Genomic DNA, 12,980 nt, shown 5'->3' on the forward strand with positions numbered 1-12,980 from the left:
CAGTAACAAGTGTAACACTGGCACTAACCTGTCTCTTCCCAACATAGCACAGGATGGGGTGTGAGACTGGCACTAACCTTTCCTTTCATAGCCCAGGAACAGGTGTAACACTGGCACTAACCTGTCTCTACCCCCACATAACACAGAACAGGAGTAACACTGGCACTAACCTGTCTCTTCCCCCGATAACACAGGAGCAGGTGTAACACTGGTACTACCCTGTCTCTCCCCATCATAGCACAGGAGCAGGTGTAACACTGGTACTACCCTGTCTCTTCCCATCATAGCACAGGATCAGGTACAGGCCCAGGTGGGTATACTGTAGCAGGGAGCGGCCCAGTCATAACAACACTGGCAGTGTATAGAACTGTACCCCGTGCGGTGCAGGTAGTCAGACAGCGGCCTCTACTACATGCAGCACTGACAGAACATGCCGCAGCGGGTAACGGAGCAACCTCGGGACACACTTACCGGACACACAAGCTCCAGGGCACTCTGTTATTATTACCAGTCCCACGCTGCACACACAACCAGACCAGAGCAATCGCACCACAGCAGACACAAGAAGGCGAGTGTAGATGAATCGATGAGAGAGCGCGCGCTCGCTGAGACAGTGGAACAGGCGCACAGAATACACAGAGCTCACCCCCCACTACTGTATAGCTAGTATCCTGCAATACTACGGTCATCTGATGGTGCCGGGCACTAATAGCACAACCTCATTGCAAGGTTTAAACACACTTCTTACCAGCAAATGTTACCGGTGTCGCGCGTGCGCACACAATTTCAATATTGAGAGTGATAGATATGTGCAGATGTGTATTTTGTGTGTGTATAGATTTGTCTATATTGTGTGTGTATTAATGTGAGAGTGTTGAAACTGTGTATATATATATATATATATATATACATACACACACACATACATGCAGATGTATATATTGTGTGTGCATAGATGTATGTGTGTTGAAATTGTATCTGTATATTGTGTGTGCATAGCTATACAGTATGTGTGTTGAAATTGTATCTGTGAATATATATATATACATATACACATATACACACATACATACATACATACATACATACATACACACAATATCTGAGATATTTATATTTCCTATACCACGTACATATTACATATGTTAGTGATTCTCTTTAGAATATGTAACACCTTCCCTGTTCTGTGCATCTCATGTACTTTATCTCTCTATTTAGCAAAGTTAATAATAGTATCTTTTTGGACCACAAATTAACCCGGTGTTTCCCGAAATTCTACTGAACTTTTGCTTATTGCCTATTGTTGTAATTTACCATTATGGCTATTTTATCTGGTTTGTAGTACATGTTGGCCCTTTATACAATAATATAAGTAACAACATCATTCATGTTTATACACTGGAGAGAAAAAAAGTGCCCGGTGTCAGATTGATTATTCTACCGGTGTCAGATACATTATTCTACATGGTTTTATTAATATAAAATGGTAAGCATATATTTCTTATTACCATTCTAGGATGTAATGTATGAAATATGTTATACATTATCATATACTCTGTGCTTACATAGGACGCAGTAATATGAAATACAGACAACCCTCGGCGTTTGCTTTGCCAGACACACTTAACTAAGGAAACAATAATCTTGTTGAATATAATTTAAAAGTCAAATATCCCCGTCAGTGCTCAACCTAAACATAACATCACTAACATTAGGGACTGCGAACTAATGTCTGTTATAATAAGAGGAACAACGACCCGAACTGACATAATAATCTATAATATTGATATTTTGAAATTGAATTGTTATCTCAACTTTAACAAACATCATATTAGTAATACGATATAACAGTCAGACGAATAGATAACATTGATTTATAAGAGAAGAACTTTTGGTCGCAGTAGAGCAAGTGCAGATTTTTAATGATTTATAATGATGAGGTGGCTGATGTCTCTATCATTACCCTCTCCCCAATCATTTTTCCTTCCCCAATCATTACCCCCTCCCCAAACAGCCTTACAATGAACAGTAAAGTAACACACATTTTTAATGAGCTCAATTCGTCCAAATTCAGTTTCTATTGATCACATGTTGGTCTGTTAGAAAGTAACTAAATCAACAATAATATTTTGACAAATTTTGCAAAATAATAACAATGTATTTATTATGATAATACCCTAGAAACACGGTTTCATTATGGAGGAAACTATATTATATTCTTAGATTCCCCTTTATAAAAATACCTAAGCCGGTGACTTATATTATTGAAGATATATATGTACAAACTTGGCTGCAATTAGTTATGCACCTGTATAAGTGCTCGATTAGTGAATTCATTATCAAGAACAACAGCTCAGAAATGATGTCGCTAGACACAAATACAATTCTGTGGTATGTTACTTTTAAAAAGGTCAAAAGGCAAAAAATCAATACATAAACCCAGAGTTAAACACAATTAATAATGGATGACAATTCTTTGTAAGGTGTAAATGACCGAATCCTGATATCCAAGTCAGTATACATTTCTGAAATATACATTATGTGATCTTTGAGCCAAATGAAGAATAATAGGTGACAATTAATATTGCGTGTAGATTTGATTACTCATTGGCCGTAGAATAAATTTGCCCTAAGCGAGAGCCTGCTGTAGTGACACCTCCCACTAACGTAAGAATTATCACCATATTGATATCATTGTATTACTAATAACAGAAGTGACAGCAATAAAGCCTTTCTACAATTAATCTCTAATACATATGTTGATTCATGACACAAACTCTCGTTTTCTTATTTTACACACACACACACATATATATATATATATATATATATATATATATATATATATATATATATATATATATATATATATATATATTATACAAATGACAGGATAATATTAAGTGATGTCTATTGAAGAGTTTTCATAATAGTATCTACAAAATAATCGTTTCTAACATGTAAACTCATGAGCACTTTATGATTAATACCGTAAACTGTAAGAATAGAAATGCAACAAGACTTTTTATCATATTGGGAAATTACACATCGTTTATGTAATTAGTAGGATAAATAATGAATACAGCTGTGATTTCTAATTGGTGAAAATGAAGCCTGATTTGCTGATGACCCCTCTCTGGCCAGACGCTGAGCAGGGTCAGTGGCCTTTGCCCCCCTATACGTTACATGTAGCCTGCACAGTGTTGTCGTTGGAGATTGTATCAATTACTTATAATTCGATGGGTTAATTCACAATATAGACAACATTTATTAATATACATCTTCCATAAACTCCTGTGGTAACTGGCAGAGAGGCTTGTCCTGGTGTTCAGCCTGGTTACAGGGGGTGAAGAGAATGAACCCCAATGGGGTAAGTACATGGGGAAGGATGTTACCCTCGGTCTGAGCTCTGACATGGTCTGGTGCCCTGGAACAGAGATGCCAGCCTGGCTGTGGCCCCTCCCATGGCTGGTCCTGCCCATCTCCCCTGTGTCTCACTCACTCAGGACACCATGCAAAGAGCACGGCTTTAACTAAATTAATTAGGGATTTTTGTCAATCCGGAGGATTAATGGCCAATAGCAACCTGAGCACAGATGATGTGGGAACCTGTAGGGTTGCAGTGATCTTGCATTGCTGCTGCTGCTAGGATGCTACAAGGGAGACAGGGGGATTCTTTCCTACTTCCAAGGGGAGGTAATTTGCTCAGAACAAGGGGCAGGCTTTGTAAAGTATAAATACTGCGACTTCAATAGCACATCCCTATCTGATGTGAAACTCTTAGCAGGAAGAATTGACAAAGATCTCTAACAAGGGAGAGTGAGTGGGGTTTGCTGCCTGCACAGCCCCTTGATGTCTTATTATTGAGGTTTCCGGACCCTGGAAGGAAGATTTGCCAGGTTATTAGTGTGCACGGCGATGGAAGAACTTACTGCCTTTGTCTCCAAGTCGTTTGATCATAAAATAAAGGAGAAAAAAGAGATGATCACTTACCGGGAGGTGCTGGAGAGCGGGCCGGCCCGGGGGAAGGAGCCCGGCTGCGGCGAGGGGGTCCGGGAGGAAGGGATACCAGGGACCAGGGGTATAGGAGGGGGTGGCGGCGGAGGAGGAGGTGGAGGAGGTGCCAGATCACCGGTCCTGGAGCTCGAACTGACCGCAGATAGGATCAGGGACACTGGGAGCCCCAAACTCACTGAGGGTAACTATCAGCCTCTCATATCATTATACACATGTAACATTCTATAATGTATAGTATACATTATCCAGAACAATTAGATCTTCCATAATACACATCATAGTATACATGTTCCTGATCATTACATTCTAATAATAATAGTAGTAGTATATATGTTCCTGAACATTATATTATTATTATTAATAATAATAACAATAAAATAATATTAGTATACATACTCTTGGTATTTGCATTATTAATATAACAATTATATATTATAATAATCATCATATTAAATATCACCTTATTATTACTAATAATAATCCTATTAAATACATACCTGATAATTACATTATTATTAATAATAAAAGCAATCACATTATGTGGGTACCTGATCATGACATATAATAATTGAACAAAAGCGGTGTTTTAGTTAGATTATTCACAGACTTCCATATACAAAACTACAGCCTGTGTACACAGATTGAACCATCATATATTTGACATGCATTATTTATTTACTGTGCCATATGTGCAGAGAGGGCAGCAGTGCAAACACATGTCCACTGGATGCACTCAGTCATATGCTGAAACAGGATTATATTCACCACTAATCACAAATGGGGTGAAATCAATACCATATACCCTGTCTCTGTTACCCCCGATTACTGAATATTACAGTATAAGAATATCTTTCCTGACCAGCAATGGACTTTAATACCATTACTAACATGATAAAAATATTTCCTGCTGAACCGGGGTGTAAAACAAATATTGTCCCAGTGCTGACAGACATCAAGCTTCTGAGGAATCACTGCAACCAATAAACAAAATCAATTCTACTCTCACAGGAGCTCATTCTAAATTTCTAATGCTGTAATTCCAATAGATAATCGGCATATTCCTATCTCCCTAGGAAATGTTGGCTGCTTCACACATTTAATATTTAGAAATATATTACTACTAGTACAATTAATATTATCAATAATAAGTGACATGTAAGATTATTCATTTGTAACATTCGCAGATAAAGTAAATGCAACTTAATTTTCTAAATATGTAACCAGCAACACATTTGCATCGCTTCGTATTCTAATGGCATAGGATAGATAGATAGATAGATAGATAGATAGATAGATAGATAGATAGATAGATAGATACTATAAATAATGGTATTGTATTAATTATTTCAACACAATATTTAATATTTTAAGCTGTCTTATTGTATCAAAGTTGTAAAAATAGTGTCATGTATATATATATATATATATATATATATATATACACATACATACATACATTCATACATACAAATATGCACACACATACGGACGCATTTATTTTTGAATGTAACAATGAGCATGAAACAAATACACACGTTCTTGTAATATTTCCATTTGATTATATTTGTTTAATCAAATAGAAGGACAATTGTATTATTTGAATGTCTGCATTGGCATAGTAGAAAGTGCAGGATGTAATCAGGGACCTGTTTATCTCAGATCTTTGTACAAATAATAACTGGTTGGCACATCGGAACTGGGCTTGGTGCAGCTCCCGGAAATCATTTCCTAAACAAATTGTCGCAGTGATGAGCAGCACACAGCCGTCCCAGTCCCAGGCGTGCACACCGGGTGCAGGGTAATCGCTGCTACACGTGTCCGGCGCCCGGCTCACTGTACACACTACACACAGCCTCACACACCACATGGCGCTTGTAGTATTGATGATGATCTGTTGTTACAGTTCTTTATTATATTATAGTTTGTGCAGTCACTGTGGCCCTTCCAGGGTCTATTAATTTAATATGGTGGTGAGTGTCCAGATTCACCTTTGCCTTGCATATATTAAACCCCCTACGGAATAAATTAACACACGAGTCTCTGCTGGGATAAATTAGGGGCTGAGGTGGCACAAGGAGTTGTCTGGGATGCTCAATAATTGTTGGAATATACTGCTATCCCTGCAGTGACCAAGTTGGCCAGCAGTGTCCTTAGCTTACTGAGAGGTCCTGTCATGCATCCTATATTGGTGACTGTCATTTAACGGGAGGATCTCCAGTTGTCAGCTGGCAGTGTGTGTCTGTGTGTGTGAGAAATTTAGCTTTGGAATTAGATCAGAGATGTGAGTAGAGAAACTGTTGTACGGTGCATTGTGTACTTGTACAGGATTTAAGACATATATTGCATCCAGCTATAGGTGTTTAATGCACCCAGCCATACATAGGCATCTGTATACTGCACCCAGCCACCGGAATGTAAAGGGAATGACTATGAAAAAGAGAATATATATATATATATATATTCTCTAATACCATATATATATATATATATATATATAAATATATATATATACATATATATATATATATATATATATATATATATGGTATTAGAAGGGGTGGGGGGCCCGCGTAGGTGGTATGCTGGACTGAGTGACTGAGTGATTAGGTCAGCAGTGCACTCACCTGTGTTCCCCATACAGTCTCCCCAGACATGAAGGAGCGCAAAGAGGACCTGAAGGTGCTGGAGGAAGAGGGACAGACTAAAATCAAGCAGAGAAGGAGCCGGACTAATTTCACTCTAGAGCAGCTAAACGAGCTGGAGAGGCTGTTTGACGAGACCCACTATCCCGATGCCTTTATGAGGGAAGAGCTGAGCCAGAGGCTGGGGCTGTCAGAGGCCAGAGTGCAGGTACTTGTCTCCTGGCCTCACCCCTCTCCCATACTGCTTCCCCATAATACTCTCATCACCCTACACCTCTCACCCCATTACCAACACAGCCAGGAGCCTGGATCATTTTCATCCTATTCATAGATGTTAGTACCAGTTCCTGCTGCCATCAGTCTAACCAGGAAACCTATATTCCCATCACTTATTTTACAGCACCTTGCCTCTCACCCTGCTGCTGCTCGGTCCATACAGATGCAAGGCTGTCGTTTCCTCCCTGATTGTCTCATGTGGCTATTCTCTGCATGTCTTGCAATAGGCAAAATATGGACAGCGATTTTTATTTTCAATAAATTGTTTATTATTTGAAGGAAATATATTCATGCGCTATATGTCTCTATGGAATCCACAGATATATAGCAGCATAAATATAAATAGTATCATAGATTATTAACTTTTTTTGTACATTAATCGTGTTCAAACACAAAGAGCATCGTTTTTCTGTATTACACATTAATTATTACATATTAAATTGGTCATAATTATAATGTTTTTGTAGCTAAAAGTGTCTAGTTATTACACACAAGCAGACGGAATACAGTCAGAGTAATGGATACACCCGTATTCATGGGCCTGCATGTGCACCATCTGCACCGGGATATGCCCAGGACTCTGCTGGGGTTTCCATGGATTGTGCTGTGGGACCATCCAGGCTGAACAAAATGAATACACAGCACCATATTCTCTATATAGGGGGAAATCCTGCTGCCAAATGTAGACCTCAAATGTCTTTATATCATTTTCCGGGAGTGAAACACTTTAATTATTCATAGAAACTAGGAAAGTGATACAATGTGTAGGGAGAAGGCACAATTGGATCTACTATGTTCTGTCTGCTATCAAATATTTTAACTAGTGTGATAATTAATGGTATATATATATATATATATATACATGTGTGTATGTGTATACATGTATATATATATATATATATATATATATATATATATATATATAGATGCATGCACACACACACACTGGTTACATTTTATAACTAATATATGTGATGTGTCTGCAGGGACCCGGAAAGCTTATATTGTTCCGAAATAAAATATGCTAGTGTGTGTGCTGATTTCAGAGCATAATAATTCTTTATATCAGACGTCGCCTGTTCTCTGAGGGGGCCACTGAGATTATCATAATAATGAGACAATTATGCAGCGTATTTTATTGTTTAATGCACAGAGGAACAGACTAAACTTCTTTGTAGCCATGCTTTTATGACATGTAATTATCCCAAAATCTCTACTCATTAATGTCCTGGTGATAAAGCTGATTGACACTCCTTTCCCTTTTTTTTTCACGAATTAAAACTTTTACCTATGGTAACATTTGATTAGTACATTCGGTGTTGTGGTTCTCCATAGCCGCTGTAACTTTTATTACATGTAAATGCAGTAGAACGTTTTATAAACAGGTTTTTTTTTTAATTAGATTTTTTTTTTTTTTTTAATTCAGGTCTGGTTTCAAAATCGGAGAGCAAAATGCAGGAAGCAGGAAAACCAGCTGCATAAAGGTACACTGAGAATATTATACGACACTTGGGCAATTTTTACAGTTTATATATATGATTTAAATTATTTGTGAAAAATGTTCCTGTATACATAGAATACTGATTTTTTTTGTGTGCAGTGAAATTAATATTTCGTTATTGCCGCATTGTATCAATGGCAGAGAGCTGATCCGAGTTGTATGATAGAACATAATAACGTTTTCCCGTGCCAGTGCCAAGTGCGCTACAACGGTTACATGCTGGATCAATGTTATCTGTTTGGTTAAACACTTGTACTGTACTGTGATGGAATGAAAGGGGCAGCAGCGGAGCTATCACAGAGACCTTTGCTGATCCAGGAGGGGTCCCGCACATCTGATCTCCTCTCTGATATTCGCAGGAGTTCTCATAGGAGCAGGCAGCCAGTTTGAAGCCTGTCGTGTAGCGCCTTATGTCAACGTGGGGGCTCTGAGGATGCCATTTCAGCAGGCAAGTTACATTACTTCCTTGTGTGTAATTATAAGTATATATATAATCTGCTATAATAAAGACAGGTGCGCACAAATAAATTCAGCAGCAGCCAAATCAGAATATATATTCAGAAATGAATAGACAGGAGGGACTTTGATACATTCATTCAGTGCTTATGTAATAGCTGCACTGAAAGCATGTTTGTTAATATTTAATAAAGTGAGTACTCTGTGCAGCTTGGATATAGAGAAAATGACATCATTTCATCCCTTCCTACAAAGCTCTGGGAGAAGGGAGAATTTGTACATTTATGTCTCCTGATTACAATGTCACACAAGTGTTAGCTCCAGAACTTTCCATGGTTTAGATGCCTTGTGCAATGTATTGTGTATTGCCTGATATGTAGTAACTACACAGGTAATATAGTCTATATACCCTTTAATAAAGTAGTTGCTCTATTATTGCTGCTATTCTTGTTTTAGCCAGGGGTCTGTTTCAGCGCAATCAATGTTTATGTAGGTGTAGAGTATTTACTGAGTCAGTAGCCTGAGAGATAGAAACAAAAAATCAATCAGCTTTGTCCATGTGTTCTCCCCCTTAAGTTTATTTTAGACATATGAAATCTATAATATAGCCTACATACAATATAAATAATGCACACTCTCCTTATCACAAGATTCATTTTAACATTAATTAAGGAGGATTGTTTTTCTTATAAAACATTTTATATTTCTTATGCAACTGATATGGTTTCATTTTTCAATAAAAATGTAATGACTAGTTGCTGTAAAAGCAAACATGGAAGGAGAGGTGTAAATCTGACCTGTATGGAATGTATGCTTTCTGACCACTAGACTAATAATAATTTTACTCCCAAACAAGAACTTAAACAGTTTATAGAATTTTACCTTCTGAAATCTAATTTAACCACTTTAACTTTCTATTTTATTGTCTCTTATCTATTGCATTGTTTCATCTTAAAATAAAAAACAAAACAGAAACTCTTGTCAACAATCAACTGTCAAGTTTAAATATTCTTTATATATATTTTATGTATTTAAAAAGCATATATATATACATATATATATATATATATATATATATATACACATACATAAATGTATATATATATATTTATGTTAATTTGGCATTTTTCCTTCTTAAAGCGAAAGAACATTGCCATTTTACCTGTTTAGTTATACATAAGTGTAATGAGTTGCATACACAATAACACAGTAAATTATATAAATTAGAAAACAGTATATAGATTTTTCTTTAGCATTGAGGGTTCTAATATTATCTATTTTCTCTAATTATCAAATGTAGGTAGATTCCTTCTCATGGTTTGGTACACTATATGTAAAATATATAGGACTCATGTAACATGTAAAATAAATCTGGTTTATAAATGTCCATTACATTGAGAAGAATAAAAATGTAAAATATGATCTATTTATTTTGTAGAATTTTTTTTTACCAGTCCCTATGGCAGCTATGGGTTAGCAGAGTATGCTGCATGTAGTCCTTCTAGATTGTAGTTGTGTTAATGCTCTGTTGTTTTTTTCTTCTTCTTGTGGCTTTTGCTTGTCCGCAATACTATTTTTAGGATAGTCATTGCAACGTGCCATCCTTGTCCTTCCAGGTCCAGGCACAATTGCAGCTGGACAGTGCTGTGGCACATGCACATCACCATCTACACCCTCATCTGACAGCACACGCCCCATACATGATGTTCCCTGCTCCACCCTTTGGTCTTCCATTGGCAACATTGGCGGCAGAAACAGCGACGGCTGCATCAGTAGTGGCTGCTGCTGCAGCTGCCAAAACTACCAGCAAAAACTCGAGCATTGCAGACCTCAGACTGAAAGCCAAAAAACATGCAGCTGCCCTGGGACTGTGACTGGCAATGCTTGGGCCCCCAGGCACTGGGGCCCTGCAGACATTCCCCTAAGTTCTTTATTTATGATATGGAGTCTGAAACCGCACCAAAATTCTATGTCCTTTTGAAATCTTCAAGGAATTAAGAAGGACATCTGATGAAGAGGCTGCTACAGTCTTCAATGTTTATGCATCAGAATTTTTTTTATTTGAGGTATTGGTCCGCCAAATGGTATCACTACCTGCGAAGTACCTTCCACTTTCTAGGACCAATATGGCTACTAAGACCCACTATTAAAGGACAGACCACAGAGACAGAGCACTAATTATATTTCCTAAATAATCTATGAATTAGATTTTTTTTTATGGAGATGTGTGTGAATAATGGGCAAGATGGAGAACACACACATTTTCTACTGTGGAACTTTTAAGAGAAGTAAATACGAAAGTTGAAAATAAAACAAAATAAATAAATATGATCTATGATGGGGAAACCCAGAAGCAAGATGTTTGGAAGTTCCCAGGTTTTGACACTGACCCTTTTGTGCAAAGTTCACTTTACTACAAGGAATATAACAAGCGAGGCGGGCCTCCTTGTGAATCATCTTCTGGACACTCCAAAACGTCTGGAAGAATGACTTGAATTAAAAATAAAGACTATTTCTTTGCTAATTTCTAGTGGCAAATTGTACAGATGACTCTGCTACAGATTACTGGTTTGCATGTTTTTCTCATTCATTGATACCGTTTTTATTCACTTGCACTTCATCTTCAACTTTAATAGAATATGATCTAAGGAAAGAGATAAATTCATTACTCTTCCTTAATTCATCCCCGCCGGCCCCCAGGTGACTTGTGTATTTCTTATATAACCCTTTGTGTGACAAAGGTTCATCTGATGCGCTTCTGTAGCAGTTGTACATTTGAAAAGAAGTGGTATTCATAAAGTAAAGGGACTTTTTTCCTTACACATTAGCACATATGATCCAAAGGGGAGATATATTTTCTCTTGACATTGGCAAGGAGTGTACTGTATTAAAGATGTTATTAAATGCACATCCCATGCTAGCCATTGGCTACATGTAAAATATGTTAATACACATGAACAAAATTTATTTTGGTTACATTGTGAATAGATAGTTACCTGTTAGCATTTTAATGTCATCAGAGGCGTATTCTATTCAAGTATCTTGTGATCCTTATTTTGAATACATATAGATATTTAATGTGGAAGTGGAGATTGTTATACTGTTTGCTAGCAAACACAATTTAGAGATTTTGAACACTAAAGATGATGGAGGGGGGAAAGCTCTCCTGTAAATGAACTTTGATGGGTGGGCTTAGTAATTATTTGTTCTCCATGAAAACAAGTTATTTATATATTCCATTTTTTTCAGTGTGCTTTTAAGTTATTTTACACTTTGTATGTTATTGCTGCATTACATTTGATGTTGGTACAATATATTTAAAAGAAAAAAAAATCACTCAGGTTTATTTCATCTCTGTTAAACCACTTTTGGCTACGTAATTTCAAATACAAAACTTGGCAAAACTGAATTAAAACACTAAAGTTTTTTGATCCTGGTTCGAATGCTTTGGTACTATTAAACTATCACTAATAATTTTTACATACATCGCACATCTGACTGAAAATTGCGGAGAAGCTCTGTACTATCTACTTTATGACAAAATATGTTTATATTAATATATACTGTTAATTAGTGTGTGAAAACTATCAACAGCTGCAAACAAAGAGCAGTTATTATTATTTGATACAGAATCATCATATTCGGTAGTGTTTTACAATATTGGGTGATATTTATATATAGTATTATAGAAAGGTAAAATGTATATTAACTCTTACTATTGTTCTGTGTAATTTGATAGCAGAGATTATCCAATGAAGGCAACACTACAGAGTGAGAGGTAAAATAAACAATTAACTATCAATTCTGAATAACAGCTAAATCTTAATAGAACATTTAATAAATTAATGAAGTTAAATAGCATCAAAATACATATTTCAAAGGCCTTCAAAATAATGATACTTAAAACAAAGCATTTCTTTATCGTTTAATGGGTCAGGTGAATGCTACTTTTGATCTTAAAATAAATAATTTTATTTTAATAAGATTAAAATATCATATGTCATAGAGTCTCTGAACTACCAATCAAGTCAGGGTTAATACAGTTTATTTTTTTAATGTAAAATTGCCCTGGAAGATTTTCCCACTGT

At 36.5% G+C, this 12,980-nt stretch overlaps 2 protein-coding genes across 3 annotated transcripts in view; one reads left to right on the forward strand and one right to left on the reverse strand.

Moving 5' to 3' along the window:
• RSRC1 (arginine and serine rich coiled-coil 1) overlaps positions 1-656 on the reverse strand; it is a 368,121-nt gene extending 367,465 nt beyond the window's left edge. Inside the window, 1 exon segment of the mRNA XM_088447633.1 lies at positions 472-656. The gene's annotated coding sequence lies outside the window, so the exon portion shown is untranslated.
• A 3,021-nt stretch (positions 657-3,677) lies between these two features.
• On the forward strand, positions 3,678-12,286 carry SHOX2 (SHOX homeobox 2). Of its 2 annotated transcripts, none has more exons than XM_088447634.1 (5): positions 3,678-4,198; positions 6,659-6,867; positions 8,362-8,419; positions 8,796-8,884; positions 10,473-12,286. In XM_088447634.1, the coding sequence occupies exons 1-5, from the start codon at positions 3,919-3,921 to the stop codon at positions 10,764-10,766; spliced, it is 930 nt and encodes a 309-aa protein (XP_088303760.1). In that variant the 5' UTR covers positions 3,678-3,918; the 3' UTR covers positions 10,767-12,286. The 2 variants fall into 2 exon arrangements, with proteins under 2 accessions (XP_088303760.1, XP_088303761.1); XM_088447635.1 differs by having other exon boundaries at positions 10,509-12,286.
• Positions 12,287-12,980: the final 694 nt, after the last annotated feature.

Source organism: Taudactylus pleione, unplaced genomic scaffold (genome assembly GCF_031769625.1).
Source record: "Taudactylus pleione unplaced genomic scaffold, aTauple2 ptg000436l, whole genome shotgun sequence".
NCBI classification, from domain to species: domain Eukaryota; kingdom Metazoa; phylum Chordata; class Amphibia; order Anura; family Myobatrachidae; genus Taudactylus; species Taudactylus pleione.

Coding starts and splice junctions, on each gene's coding strand:
- SHOX2 (XM_088447634.1), top strand. CDS start 3,919: ATGGAAGAACTTACTGCCTTTGTCTCCAAGTCGTTTGATCATAAAATA. Junction 4,199..6,658: donor GAGCCCCAAACTCACTGAGG/GTAACTATCAGC, acceptor TTCCCCATACAG/TCTCCCCAGACATGAAGGAG. Junction 8,885..10,472: donor TGAGGATGCCATTTCAGCAG/GCAAGTTACATT, acceptor TACTATTTTTAG/GATAGTCATTGCAACGTGCC.